The sequence below is a fragment of the Orbicella faveolata genome, unplaced genomic scaffold (genome assembly GCF_042242905.1).
Source record: "Orbicella faveolata isolate gen_17 unplaced genomic scaffold, um_ofav_v1 contig_3, whole genome shotgun sequence".
Lineage (NCBI taxonomy): Eukaryota > Metazoa > Cnidaria > Anthozoa > Scleractinia > Merulinidae > Orbicella > Orbicella faveolata.
Genome location: NW_028301558.1, coordinates 22,747,025 through 22,761,841, shown reverse-complemented (window position 1 = coordinate 22,761,841; position 14,817 = coordinate 22,747,025). Strand labels below are relative to the sequence as shown.

The following is a 14,817-nucleotide window of genomic DNA, read 5'->3' as shown; positions in this document are numbered from 1 at the left end:
GCGGGCGGGTTGCGGCGGGCGAGTGAAAACCGTCGAGGAGACGGCCCTGGGGACGAGGTTGGTAAGGGAGGGAGGGTTCTATATTTTTGACAAAACGAGGAAAGAGTCAAAATCCGCGGCCCTGAACATTCACGGTTAAGTTAGTATGCGAATGTAACGATCGTTTATAACAGATTGGAATATGGGAAAGAAATTCAATATGAATGACTTACTTCCATTCGTTTGTGTGCTTCTTGTGTTTCCGTGGAGTTTTGAGGCTGTTTCAGAGCAATTTATTCCAGCGAGTCTTAGTTTTACTTTTTTCTTCTTTATATCATTCCTATACTAAGTCCCCGACCACCCTAATGGGTTTTCGTTTGAGAACGCATACTTTTTAATGCTTTTTCGTCTGTGGTCCACACTACTACAGTCGAAAACGCTGACGTTTCTAGCGGTGTGGACTAGTGAAACGAAGACTCTTGAAAACGGTGATGAAAATATATAATACTCAACTAAATAATAAAAATATACATACTTTCGATTCCATATCAGCGTTTTCGGGCGTTTTACAATGGACACTCTTATAAAAAGACGGGGTCGTTCGTCGTACCTTTTTAGGGATTACAAAAACCGGTTTCGGTGCCTCTTAGGGTGTCCAGCCTCAAAAGATCCACAGCGGGAGCTTTCGCGGTATCTTTTAGGGTATTGAGACGAAAAATATGACAGGAGATAATGTGTTGTTTCAGAATTGGGGTGAAAAAAATTTCAAGCTGCGCCCACAAAACAGAATCTTAGTACCCCTTAGGGGGTTCTTTCCAAAATTCACGACTAACAATTCCGTTCTTTTTGATATGGGAGTTCCCCTCCCCCCCACACACACATTCCCCAGGTTAAAACTACTCTCCCTGAATTTGACGATCTTTTTTTCTTCCTTGTATACCCGACATCTAAATTTGTTTTTCCTGCGATAGTTTTCTCCGCCTTGCCCCTCTTCGTAAAATATTGCAACACAGTCGATTACGGTGTGTTCACAAAGACCAGCCGCTGTGTCATTGCCGATGCGCGTGGATTTAGAATGACGTTCATGGACCAGAAGGTTAGTGATAAATATCAAATGATATTAAATGTCAGGTCAGTACTACGCCACACGGCTGCGACTTGTGCTTGACCAGTAAAACGATGAAATTGTCGATCAATAATCATAATCATTTACGATCATGTGTCATATACCAACTCGCCTGTCGGATTAGAGAGCCTTAAAGCTGTTTGAAGTCCTTTTTCAGTCTGTTTCCGAAACAATGGGAAACTGTCAAACTGGGAAAGGCTCGGAAAACGTTGGAGGACTTGGAGGATAATTTCTAATACCGTCCAAGATGCTAAAAGACCGCATCTCGGGGGTTCGGAGATTACCGCAATACCGCAATTGGAGATTTAAAAAAAAATTACCGAAATATCACCAGAAAAGTTGTCCAATTCCGCAATTCCGCAAACCCCAATGGCCCCCTCTGTGAATGTCTTATTCCGGTAAACGGATGTCATGAAAGTGTTGTCGGGGCAGTGATTGACAAGTATGTCTAAAAAAGGAATCGTACTGTCTTGTTAATAGTGAATTTGATGCTATTGTGTCGACTGTTTAAATACCGTGAAAACGCACTAGGATCCATTAGCAGTGTGTTTACTGTCAAACATGGTTATTGTGTCATCAATATACGTCTGTACCAAAGTAAAGGACAGAATCGGCTGCCGTTAATTACCCATTTTTCTTCAAATTGGCACATGAAAGTGTTAGCTGACTTAGCCGCTAAAAATGGGTCTAAGGGTGAAACTATGACAACACTCTGGCCCAAGTATTGGCCGTAAATATCAAGTGAGTCTTCTTAGAGGCAAGTATATTCGGATTCTGGTGATAAGGTATTACCAAATTAGATCATCTCGGAGGATCAGGAAGAGAGAACGACTTGCCGAGACAACTTGTCGAGGAAACTCCGTTCGCCCACGAACGGAGTTTCTGATTGGTGCGGCTCGACCCTGCCTGTCAATTTTCTGTCAATCACCAACCAAATTCCTTCATTTCGTTTGTGCGGGGAAGAAACATGGCGAACTCTGTCGAAAGTGGTGTTGTTAGTTTCGATTGCGCTCTCGAGGAATCTCTTTAGTGTCTTTTCATTTTTCCCCTCCCCCATCCCCCAACGTCTAACATGGCGGTCGCAAGGTTGTAACGCTAATTCGCCCCAATACGACGCCTGCACTGCAGGCTATTCAGTGCACAAAAAGGCAATTAGCATCTTCTACAAAGATATGGCACGCTTGTTTGCAAAGAAATACCGGCATTAATATCATTTAAATAGCAAGAATATATTACTGATAGCCAAGAGATTGATGTGAGCTTATGGGTGAAACACTAACGTACTGAATCCCTCCAAAGCAGCAAAGTTTCGCAGGCAATTCTTCAAAACTTAAGGCTTTATAAACTATGTTCTTTCAGTAGTTATGGCAATCAGTGTAGGCGGAAAAAATAGGCGAGACAAGAAGACAATGTATGCTTTTTTTCTGTCTGGCTTTGTTTGGTTTCAACGTAGTCGTTGTATTCTTTGATGGCCGTTATCAAGTGAGTGTTGCCGACAATACTCCACAAGACAACAAGAAATAATGAAAAGGTTTGTTACTAGTCAGCTCCAGACTCTTGCTTTACACAGCAGAACAAACAAGAGGTTTCTTGACAAAACTATGACTTTTTGCGTCAATCAGTAATTTTCATTTACGGAAGACTCGTATTGTTTCTCCGAATCAAAGCCATTGCCGCCTGTATAAACAGTGCCTTGTATTAAGAGTAAATCACTTAAATTTAGCTCACTCGCCAGGAATCTTCAGTTTTTAAAACACTCCTTCTCTGGGAAGAAAGTCGCTTTTTGTCGACCAAGTCACTTTCCAAGCGAGGTATTCTTCTTTTGATTTATTTTTCTACATAACAAAATTAATGTCATCTTTTCAGCGAAAATATGATTGAAAATTGACTCAGATTGCTTTGTAGCTCATTTGGCAGGGTATATTAACCTAAAAGAAGAAACTAATGTTTAAGACGAATTCGACGGTAATGTTGGTAAATCGAGCAAATTTCGTATCGGCGCGTATTGTTCCTGCTCCGCAGCTTCTAATGTTTAGTGATTTCCAAAATTTACAAAAATCCCATCAAATCAGACTCATGAAGAGAGATGTTTCCCTCAGTTTCCACACTTAACTCTATCGAAGCTCAATCGAAGTTGATTTTCAAAAGTTTGACGTTTTTGGACGAGCTTCCATGCCCTTTTTTCGCATTTAATTTACCTTACATGATATATTTAGCTTAACTAACTGGGGTTTGCAATTTGGAGGATACGACTTCATATGTTCTGTGGAACGCGAAATATTCAATTATTGCTGGAAAAAAGTAAACATGATATGCGGATCGAAGAAATTAGAACAAACAGTCAGTTACATTTCAGAAACATTATTTAAGTATCAAGGAGATGGATTGAAGATGGTCTGATACGAAATAATACCTTGAAAGATAACCTAACTTATATTGTAAAAATTGAGGTTCAACACTGATATTGACACAGAACGAAATTCAATACTTAGATTGACTTTTTGCTATCCTGCAGCCAAATCGTCTTAGCTGATCCAGTGCACCATTGTGGATATCACTTCCGTCCAGCCTTTACAACAGGCCTCTTGCATTATTATGAAAAAAAAAAATGAAAAATTATGCGAAAGCATCTGCCGGAGAACTGTACTACGCGATACGGCAAGAATTTAGCTCAATTTAAACAGACTTCATATTGCTCTTAACGACAGAAACATTTAATGACGATTTATGAAATGATTGCTGAAGCAGATAGAGATAAGGGATTATAAAAAGTGGTTATTTCTTACTTTACGACAAATATTTTCAATGATCGTTAGACTTTCATGTTCTAGTTTGTGATATCAGTTCTTGCATTTTTCCCCTAGAGTTGTACGTTTGTGATATGAGGCAGTTGTTACTGTTTCTGTGTCTCGCTTCGCTCGGCCAGAGCGAAGACATACAAGTTCACCTGCTGGAGCAATGGCCAAGTGGTTTCAAAATGAAAATTAACCATGTCATGTCTCAGAGCGTAACAGGAGGCTGGAGAATGAGCCTCAAGTTTTCAAAGCGGGTGGGTCCAATGCAATTTCCGAACGCTCATTGGCTGTCTGCTGACGAGGGGAATAGGGTCTTCTGTTTGAAGAATCGGCAATACAACGCGGATCTTCAGGCTGGATCGAGGCTGCAGATGGTGTTTATTGGCCAAAAGGCCATCAACAATGAAGCAGCGCCATCAGCAACTCTCGAGCTTCACCCAGGAAGGAATGCCAAATGCGATATGTCCCCACCCCCAACCGTCATTCCGCCTGGAGCGACCCCTCCCGTGCAAGAAACATCTACCGCCGAATTGATTGAAGACTGGCCCAATGGATTTAAGATGAGTATTAATATTCTTATGCAGCAGAAGGTTGAAGGGGGATGGAAAATGACGCTAAGGTTCCCCATTCCTGTTAACAGCCTTCAAACACCTAAAGCGCACAAGAAATGGAGATCTCAGGATCGTAAGGTGTATACACTGGAGAACCAACCTCATAACGCTTTCCTTAAAAAATGTTCCAAGCTTGAGATGATTATCATTGGAGAGAAAAAAATGAACTCTGACGCACCAAGTGAAGCCGCAATTGAATTCCGCCGCAAAGAAAACTGGACTGGAGGTGGTGGAGGGGGATGTGCTCCGAGTACTACTCAGCCACCGATAACCACAGGGTCACCAACTACGACTAAAGCACCAGAGCCACCAACTACAACTGAACCACCAACAACCAAAGAGCCACCAACTACAACTGAACCACCAACAACCAAAGAGCCACCAACTACGACTGAATCACCAACAACTACAGAGCCACCAACTACAGCTGAGCCACCAACAACCACAGAGCCAGCAACTACGGCTGGACCGCCAAAAACCACAGAGCCACCAACTACGGCTGAAGCGCCAACAACCACAGAGCCACCAATTACGACTGAAGCGCCGACCACAGGTCGACCTATTAGTAAGCCCCCCAAATACGACTATGACTCAGTTCTTCACGACTCCATTTTGTTTTACGAAGCCCAACGATCAGGGAAACTTCCTATTTCCAACCGAGTTCCCTGGCGAAAAGACTCGGCGCTGAATGACCGCGGACAGAATGGTGAGGATTTAAGTGGTGGGTGGTACGATGCCGGAGATTACGTCAAGTTTGGGTTTCCAATGGCGTTCAGTGTAACTATGCTGTCGTGGGGTTTGGTTGAATACAGAGATGCTTATGTAGATGCTGGCGAGTTGAACTATATGTTAGATTGCATTAAGTGGCCATTAGACTATTTTATGAAAGCGCACATTAAACAGGAGGAATTCTATGGACAGGTGGGTCTATTGCGAAATAAAACAACAATACATATTAGCAAGTTCAAGCTGATAGATTGATCAACCGACCGACCGACCGACCGTCCGACTGTCCGACTGACCTACTGACCGACTGACCTACAGACCTACTGACAAACTGAGTGACTGATTGACTGACTGACTTACTGATTATTTGACATGTGCTTTGCTACGGCCGCTGGATAAATTTTTCTGTGCTGGTGCTAAAACCTATAAACGTAACTCACCAAAGTAATGTTACTGATAAAATATACTTTTCACAGATGACATTTAAGCACTCGACAAAGGAAACAAGGCTGCATTCGTCATTCTTCTGATACAATCGAACAAATATCAGTCGGCTTTTTCCTTGATATAAGAAGTATGTAATTTACCCGTACCGTCAGCATTTATTTCATATCAATGTGGAATTGGTCGAATTATTCAAAGTACTGCTCAATCTTACAACAACGATAACGTTCTCCCAACACTGTAATACAGCAGCACACTTTAACTGTTCTTGTCTTAGGTTGGTGATGGACACACCGACCACGCCTACTGGGGTAGACCAGAAGACATGACGATGGCGCGTCCAGCCTGGAAAATTACTCCACAGAAACCAGGATCCGACTTGGCTGCTGAAACTGCGGCCGCCCTGGCAGCCGCTTCCATTGCCTTTCGCTTTTCAGATGTAAGCTACTCCATGAAACTACTCCAACATGCGGCAGACCTTTACGAGTTTGCAGACAAATACCGCGGGGTGTACAGTGATTCCATTCCTAACGCAGCCAGTTTTTACCGATCCTTTAGTGGGTACAAGGACGAGCTTGTCTGGGGAGCAGCCTGGCTTTACAAGTAAGGGAACTTTACTGATCGAGAGTTAACTTTGATGAAGATTGCTTAGCTTAACTTAACTTAATTTATTCGGTAACGTTATTGGGAGTGTTCCCGATTAGTCGGCCTCCGAGCTAACTAGAAGTTTTAGACACTTAAATAAAGTTTATTGATTGATTGATTGATTGATTGATCGATTGATTGATTGATCGAGGGATTCGGGACAGAGGTGTGAAATACAACAACAACCATGTAAACTGAGTTTGCTGTACTTGTCTCAAATCTCATTGCTCTAATACTTATGTCAGTGCCATTGAGTTTTAATCTTATCTACCGAGAAAGTATTGGAAATTTTTATTGATCATGATCTGGATATCTCGACTTCAGTAGCAGGGTGTTTGATCAAGACACTGTCCGTAGTCACGAGGTGTCCGCGAGTGTCAATAAAATGACCTTCCTCTGCTAGTGGAAGGTCTAAAATGACTCGAATCCTCTTTAGAGTACCCATAATGTTTTTCATGACAAATAGCTTGTGTCACTAATTGACAAAGGGTATTTACAAATGCAATGTTTTTTCCTGCAGGGCAACAAAAGATAAAAAATACCTTACAAAGGCCGAGCAGTATTACAAACAATTTGGTATGAATGGAAAGCCCTGGGCATTTTCATGGGACGACAAAAAAGCTGGCGTACAAGTCCTTCTGGCTGAGATAACAAAGAAAGCTTCGTACAAGCAAGCTGTGGATACATTCATCACAAGCTGGCTGCCTGGACACGAGGTACACTACACCCCAAAAGGCCTTGCGTGGCGAGATCAGTGGGGTCCAAACCGCTACTCGGCCAACACAGCGTTCTTGGCACTAGTCGCCGCTGACCAAGGAGTAAAACCGTCTGCGTTCCGCGAATTTGCAAAGAAGCAAATTCATTATATGCTGGGTGATAGCGGGCGCAGTTTTGTAGTAGGATTTGGTACCAATCCACCAGAGAGGCCTCATCATCGGAGCAGTTCCTGCCCGCTCTCTCCAGTCCCTTGTAACTGGGATAACTTTAACAGTCCAAGTGCCAACCCGCAGACTTTGTACGGCGCGTTAGTGGGAGGCCCGGGTAAGAATGACGAGTATACGGATGACAGAAAGGATTTTATTAAGAACGAGGTGGCTACAGATTACAATGCCGGGTTCCAGTCTGTTGTGGCTGGGCTGAAACACTTAGCTCTTACAGGAGGACTTTGAGGGGATTACAAAATAATCGGGTTACTTTAGAGTTTTTTAGTTGAAGGAAGTTTCACTCTTAATCGCTACGTACACCAATCTCTAGTCAGCTTTTAGCGAAATAAAAATGATCATTATTGAGGTAATTTCCATCTCTTTTAGTTGTTTTCCTCTTTAATTAGATGAAATCAAGTTTCCCATTACCTAAAATGTTCCTCACGAACAATTTTCGCTTTGAAGTATGTGACAGCAATTTAGACTGACTGACATCTCTATGGGCGTCGTTTTACCCACCAACCAAACGTGAATGGCGGAGAAATTAAAATGTATGCAATCCCTTAATTTCCGGAAGTTAAACCGTCCCAACTGGAATGCTGCCTGAACATCGCCAAAAATAGAATCTCTAAACTTGAGGATGAAAATTCCCGTAGATTCAGTGTATCTCATATAAGCACCCCTGCCTCTCGGGCAATGCTTGTGTATCGTAGTTTAGGTCAAAATACTCGTGCGGGACTCTTAGCTTCCTTTCTTGAAGAATTTTATATCCATCTTTGTTTTCTTAAATTGTCATTAGTTGCTAGCGATTTTTCTAAGGCTACGACAGAATTTATGCATGCGTAACTCGTAACAACACTCCTTTAAAGCTTAAAATATTGCAAATTTTGAAAAAAAAAACCCAGTATTTTTAGGTTTCCACGTTTCGAGGTCATGCTCATCACAGTGCTCCTTTAATAAAACGAGCCTGTCTTATGCCTAGGAGGCCCATCTATTGGTTGAGATGACAAGACAATAAAGAAAAATTTACCTGTCAGCTTTTATTCAGTCAAAAACCACGTCAAATAAAGCTCGTACACTAAGCTTGCGTTAGTAACACAAGCTGCCACAACAACCGAAACTGGGAAATGAAAACGTTGCTACATGAATAACTGGACATAGAACTATAGCACTCCAAAGTAAAAACCTAGCGATCTTCCGAAATTCGTTCAATAGCGAATAAGTAGATACTGATTATCTGTCTGTTTCTGTCTGTTATTATGTCGCAAGAGATTTTAGCTGAATCTTTAAACCCTAATTTGAATATAAAAACTAACTCTTCCATCCACATTGAGGCAAAGCAAAATTTTGAGGAATCGCCTTTCTGTTTCTTTTAAAGGTTTCCGTCTCAACCTTCCAAAAACCGAAAATTTTTAAGGAATAGTGAAATATTGGAGACATTGGTTTTCTAGCCTGCGAGCAGGCTCACGTTGGAGCACAAGCGTGCGCGGCGTAGCCACGAGCGCGAAATCGAGCGGCGAAGCCGCGAGACGAGAAAATGACGCCTCTTCACCAGACTCCTTCCCGCCGGATCGCTTTGCTCTTCGCTGCTCGCGCGCGACTCAAAGGTGAGCCTGCTCGCAGGCTATTGGTTTTCAAACACTGCAAAATTTTTGGGTGGCAAAAACGTCAAGGAGCCCATACTTTCTTTCGTAAAATGTCGGCTTTGTAAACACGAGGGGCGCAGAAAAGTATTTCATATGTCGTTTTCAAATTCAAGTTAATCGTGATATGACCTGTCAGCATTCGAAACTGATATTTTTGTAGGTCGATCAGAAACTAAATCGCTTATCCTATTAAATGAGGAAAATATTGTAAACTGAACAAAGACTCGCCTTTTGGTATATTATGCAAGACCACTTCACTGTCCGCTGGTCATCAAAAACATGTAATTTTTGTAACAACACTTGTTGTCTTCCTCTCGAATTTTTCGCTCTAACTCCTTAAGCAACTGCAACTTTCGATTCACTTCAATTTTGGTAATTGAAAAATAATTCCTCACTTTTAATTTTGCCGAGACATCATCGTTATTTCTGACCCGGAAGTATGCTCCACAATCAGTACAACTTACACACGCCACCGCCTCCAGCAGCGCCTGAAAAACACAAGACATTATCGTTTGTTAGATTGAAAGAACTTTCCAAACGCGTTGTCTACAGATTTTACCACTCGGAACATTAATTTGCGCTTCAATGACTGCGGCGGATCAGAAAGGCTCGATTTTTACTCCCAGACGAAATTTCGGTAGGACATTCACATTTCATCATGTCAATAAGGGAAAAAGCTTTTTTTCTACTTGGTCATTAGTCTTGTAGCCCGAGGGGGGGTACTTTGGGAATTTCTGGGTGGGGATGTGCCGCTGGAACCCTGGAACCCTTAGCCTATACCAGAGCTAGTTCAGCTGAATTTTTCTAACCTATACTAGGGTAAACTCCCCAAATCTCCCCATCTATCGACACTGTTGAGGCTGATTTGCGTAAATTTAAACTTGCCGATTTGATTTTTTTATATTTTTGGGTGGCAATTCCTGGTTTCCTTACTCTAAATAAAATCTTCAACCAGCCAGTCAGCTTTGTGAAAAATGATACCCTATTCTGGAACCGAACGCTCTGATTTATATACCCTATCCTGGAGTAAACTGCTTGAAAACTATACCCTTCACAGCGGCACATACCTACATAGCCCATATATGGCAGTGCCCCCCCCCCCCCCCCGCCAGGTCTTGTAGCCACAAAAATATCATCCACCTCTCCCTATTTACTACAAAACTGTTGAAATGCACCATTGTAAGTAAGTCAGTAAGTGCAGTCAGGCAGGTAGGCAGGCAGGTAGGCAGGCAGGTAGGCAGGCAGGTAGGCAGGCAGGTAGGCAGGCAGGCAGGCAGGCAGGCAGGCAGGCAGCCAGCCAGCCAGCCAGCCAGCCAGACTGCTGATCTTTAAAAATTATTTTCCAAAGAAAATGATCTTTAAAAATCATTTTCCAAAGTGAACTTTCCTCATCTGAAGAGGTAACACGTTCCATTCCTGGGAAGCAGTCACAGAAAAAGTTTTTCCACGTATGTTAAAGTTAAGCTGTTAAAGCTATGTTAAAAATTAGCATATCTAGTCTGGCGTGAATGAGTTTCACTGATAAGCTTTAGTAGACTTTGAGGTAACCGGGCATGCGACCTTTCAAGCGCTTGTATACGGTACAACATTTGGCTAGTCTAACATTCTCGAAGAAAGGAATCCATTGTAATATAACTTACCATACAAAGACTGAATTGCATCGATATCAGCCTGTTGCAGGCTGAAGTTTGGTACATATCCAGTGTAGTATGGATACATGACAGCATTCCTGACATTTGAGTGATGGATACCAAGTGAGTGACCAAATTCAAGTGTAGCAACCCACAGAAGGTTTGTGCCACTTGATGTTCCATCGGTGAATCCTTCATCTTCATTAAAGTGCGCGCGGCTTTCTGAGGGGATGAAGGCGTGTGCTAGTGTTCCGCTTGGTCCGTCGAATGGATAATAACACCTGCTTTCATTGCTTCCAACGTGGCTTCTACTTCCAAAGCTGCGTAAAGAAATAGCAATTAATTAACATAATCAATCAATCAGTACTGATTTAATGTGAATATACGCTTAGCTATGCGGTGTACTACAATAGTTCACCAGCTAGTTTATAGGTATATCACTAGAAAAAAAAAATTAAAATAAAATGAATATGGAGTGACAAAAATTGGCTAAAATAAGCTAAAATATAAAAAAAACCAGTTAAAATTTCCTTTACATATGTACTAGCCTAAGATTAATTAATAAATCGATAGACTAATTAACTCAGTTACATACACCGCACTATGTATGGCTTGTAAAAAACTGATAGACCTCAGAAAAAACAAATATGATATGAGAGGAAATGACGTCTTCAAACTGCCTAGGGCCAATACCACTACCTTTGGCCTGAAATGATCTCAATTGTGAAGTGACTTGCCTACTCTTCGACAGAATTAATTTCAACCGCATTTAAGAAGTTTTCGTCTTTCGATAGTTTACTTGATGTTATTGCTGGCACGCGCAAAGAAATCTGGTAAAAAAAACCATAAGAGGACTTTAATGATTACCTGATTTTAAGGTCAGCAGATCTTGCGTTGGAAGCTCTGGAGAAAGACAGTCCTGATACATCATTCCAGTACTTCAGAGCTCTGGCAAACACCGTGTCTTGAGTGGCTCGTGACAGATCTGCTCCATGCTCCACATGGTACGTCAGGTGTTTTTTACCCCATTTGGTGCCAGTGGCGTACCTCTTTTCCCAGCCGAAGCCGCCGCCGCTTAGTTCAACAACATCCGGCATTCCACAGCGGGGTTTCTTCATTTGTGCGATGGTGCGTTGGTCTAACTGGCCGGTCACAGGCAGACCAGTGAAGTCTTGGAATTGTCTGATGGCTGATCCCACGTTCTGATTCCCTGAACCTGTCGGACATATGTAGTGGTATTTGGTAAGAAATTTCTACCGAGGGAAAAAAGTGCACAGTTAGACTCAACTAGTGGAGAAACTGCCATTGAAAATTGAAAATTTAAGCATTCAGCTTAAAATTGGGCTAATCTGAGGTGAATTGAAAAAATACTTATTTAGAAGGGAGAGGGAAAGCAGACACAAAATGTACTCACCAAAGCCATGGTCTCGTCATCGTCTCGGGCAAAGACGAACGCTTGTGAAGCAAGAACGGCCAACAAGACAGCACACAACATCTTCGAGCTGGTTCAAACCAAAGCGATCCTTGATTTGTTGTGAGTGGAGAATTCCTAAGTCCTATTTCTTTTATAACCGGTCGTTTCCACGCCCACTGTTCTTGAGTTTGTCTCTTTTTCAAAGTTTTGTTTGGAAAGACACTTTTAAAACACCTGACAGCTGAGCTTCGCGCATTCAAAGAATTTTAATTACATGAAAGAGTTACAGTTGGTTATTTTTTTTATTACAAATTTCTGCATTGTCCTTCTATTTCGTTTAACATTGCCGCCGACCTTTTTTAATTCACCTTTGTTGCCATTATATTATCAAGATGCATATTACGAGACCTGACTACTGCAAGGATAAAATTACTCCCTAGAAATTCCCTTCCTTCAATAGCCTTAGGTTAGTATCATTGATCGCCTCAACAGATGACGTTTGTTCATGTTAGCGATAAAACTTCCTTATTCACGGCTCCAATACAGAGCTGAAGCTTCTGAATTATTGTTTTATCGTTACTACACATATTTGGTCAGCGGGCAACAGGCTCTGATCAGTTATTAAAAACTCCATTAGAACGTAAGGCCGGCAGTCTGTGTGACCAAACATGTCAATTAGCAATAAAAGGTAATAATATGATTTTCAATAGAAAACTAACAAACTTGAAATCTTAAAGGTACAACCCTTGAAAACGAAATAAGATAACGCAGCTAAGTTCGTAGTATAATAAAACCCATCTTTTTGGTCTTCTAAAGGCAATTGAAAATATGGCTTGGAAAAAGGAGGCGACAGTAAATTTTAGTAGTATAAACGTTTGCGTCTTTTTGGTGTCAATATAGCTAGCAGACAGACAAAATTCTTCTCTCCATCAACAAAATTCGAGAAGAATAACTAGTGAAGCTAATACAATTTCCGAGAATGTGGTGTATATTTTTCCAGGAAAAATTTCGACAAGTTTGAACGCTCACGGACTAATTTTAACTTAGTTAAGTTTTTTCGCATTTTTCTCCCTGAAAAAAGTATATATTGAACTTGTATCTGTATAAAAAATATCAACTTAGTCTAGCATTAAGTCAAAGGAACTAGTCTAGAGTGAATTTGTTGTGGAGTAAGTAAACAAGGGCTGAACGTACTACAAACCAATACTAGCAGTGTGCAAGAACTGAGTTAATTTCGACTCTCTAGCAGTGTGGCCTAGCCCCCTCGAGTGTCCTGCAGCTCTGTAGTAGATCTTGCAACCAGTGTTTTTATAAAAGGATATCGGTAAAAACAATTCAACTCTTATATGGTGAAGAGAATCGTCAGGACTCGGAAAGAAATTCCGAGTAGCATTTGTCACTTATGTCATAGAGTTCAACTTGATTAATGTCAGTTCTGGCAAAACTGATCTAGTTGTTATTTTTATCTCGTTTTGGTTTTAATGGAATTTTATGCCCAATTTGAATCCGATGTTCCAATTTAAATGCTTCACGAAGCTGATTTGACTCTCATATATAATTTATTCTCTTTACATCATGTGCGATGAAAGAAATTTAACTTATAAACTGACCAGTGCCAGCCCCCAACATTTTCAGTTACTCCTGGTAAACGAAGGGGATTATTTGTGTGGAATTCTAAATTTTTCCCATGCTTTGGAAGGACTAGTTTTTATTGCATTTTTTGGTGCAAAATCAGAGGGTGAGTGAGACAATTTTACAGTGGTTTATTCTGAAAAAGCCCATAGACTGAATTGCTTCAGAGCCACTAACTTGTATAGCTGTTTGAACAGTGTTGAGTCAATATTTGCTTTCAAATGGAAGGCAATTTCCCCTTTTCTTTAAAAATTTCATTTGAGCTTGCCATCGGTAGATAAACAGCTTTGAAGGAGCATTAAAATATTAAATTAAAATATCACTCGGCTAAGTTCATAAAAGGAAACGTAATCTAAGAAACTCAACTTAATTTGAAACAATATTTTAAGAACTCTTTCGAAAGGGTCTAACAGTTATCCTCCGATATTCACTGCAACAACCTTTTACCTCGTTATTCTTTATTCGTTGTTGTGTTCCCCTCAAGTACCTCGGAGATAGTAGTCAAAGGCAAAATGACGCCAATTTTTGGCTGAGGCAGTTCAAAATGTTAACATGTAATTGAACCGTCCTTTCTCAGCTAAAACGTTTCAGGGAAAAAACTCCATTGCTATAATATTTAACAATTATTCACCGATGTGGAGGTGAATAGTACTTGCTAATCACCTAGGAGTTAACCAATCAGAGCGTGCGAAAAGCACTATTCACTTGTTTGGTATACACTAGAATCAGATATACCATTCATGAATTTGACCCGAAACGTTATTTATATGATGAATAAATCTCGGTGATTACTCAGTTCAGCGTACGAGTGCTTGGGAAATAAATTTAACGATACAAATCACCAGCAAATCTGCAATTGAAACATTCTTAGCAAAAATAAAGCCCGAAGAAAAAATTATCAATCCAGTAGCAATGCTAAGACAAATTTGAAACGTTTTTAACCAATTGCACGCTTTCAAGCTCGTTCAGTTAATTCACCCTCTAGATAGCGAGACTATAAAACTGTCGATAACAATGCTGACATAACTACAAAAATTGAATTACATCGTGAAGCGAACTGCAGATACTGCCAACTAAAAAACGATTCATTATCTTCCATTTTAATCAGCCGGCTGTCATTGTGTTCAGCGTCTTTCCAAGCAAATCTCTGACTCAAATTGTAGAACAGCAAGCGTGCAAATGGCCTTCGAGTATTCTATACATGTACTTCTACAATCTAGTAATTCATCATTGATATCAATATTT

General features: G+C 40.9%; 2 protein-coding genes across 3 annotated transcripts; one reads left to right on the top strand and one right to left on the bottom strand.

Moving 5' to 3' along the window:
* The first annotated feature begins 2,616 nt into the window (after positions 1-2,616).
* LOC110053019 (uncharacterized) lies at positions 2,617-7,620 on the top strand. 2 transcript variants are annotated; one of them, XM_089297967.1, is made up of 4 exons: positions 2,617-2,636; positions 3,970-5,432; positions 5,959-6,284; positions 6,847-7,620. In XM_089297967.1, exons 2-4 carry the CDS (start codon positions 3,987-3,989, stop codon positions 7,493-7,495), a joined length of 2,421 nt encoding a protein of 806 aa, XP_089154093.1. In that variant the 5' UTR covers positions 2,617-2,636; positions 3,970-3,986; the 3' UTR covers positions 7,496-7,620. The 2 variants fall into 2 exon arrangements, with proteins under 2 accessions (XP_089154093.1, XP_020614867.2); XM_020759208.2 differs by lacking the exon at positions 2,617-2,636 and adding an exon at positions 2,804-2,916.
* Positions 7,621-8,271: 651 nt separating this feature from the next.
* Positions 8,272-14,710, bottom strand: LOC110053026 (hatching enzyme-like). Its single transcript, XM_020759214.2, has 4 exons — positions 11,941-14,710; positions 11,394-11,779; positions 10,536-10,846; positions 8,272-9,383 (listed from the first exon to the last, which is right to left on the bottom strand). The coding sequence occupies exons 1-4, from the start codon at positions 12,019-12,021 to the stop codon at positions 9,346-9,348; spliced, it is 816 nt and encodes a 271-aa protein (XP_020614873.1). The 5' UTR covers positions 12,022-14,710; the 3' UTR covers positions 8,272-9,345.
* Between the last annotated feature and the right edge of the window lie 107 nt (positions 14,711-14,817).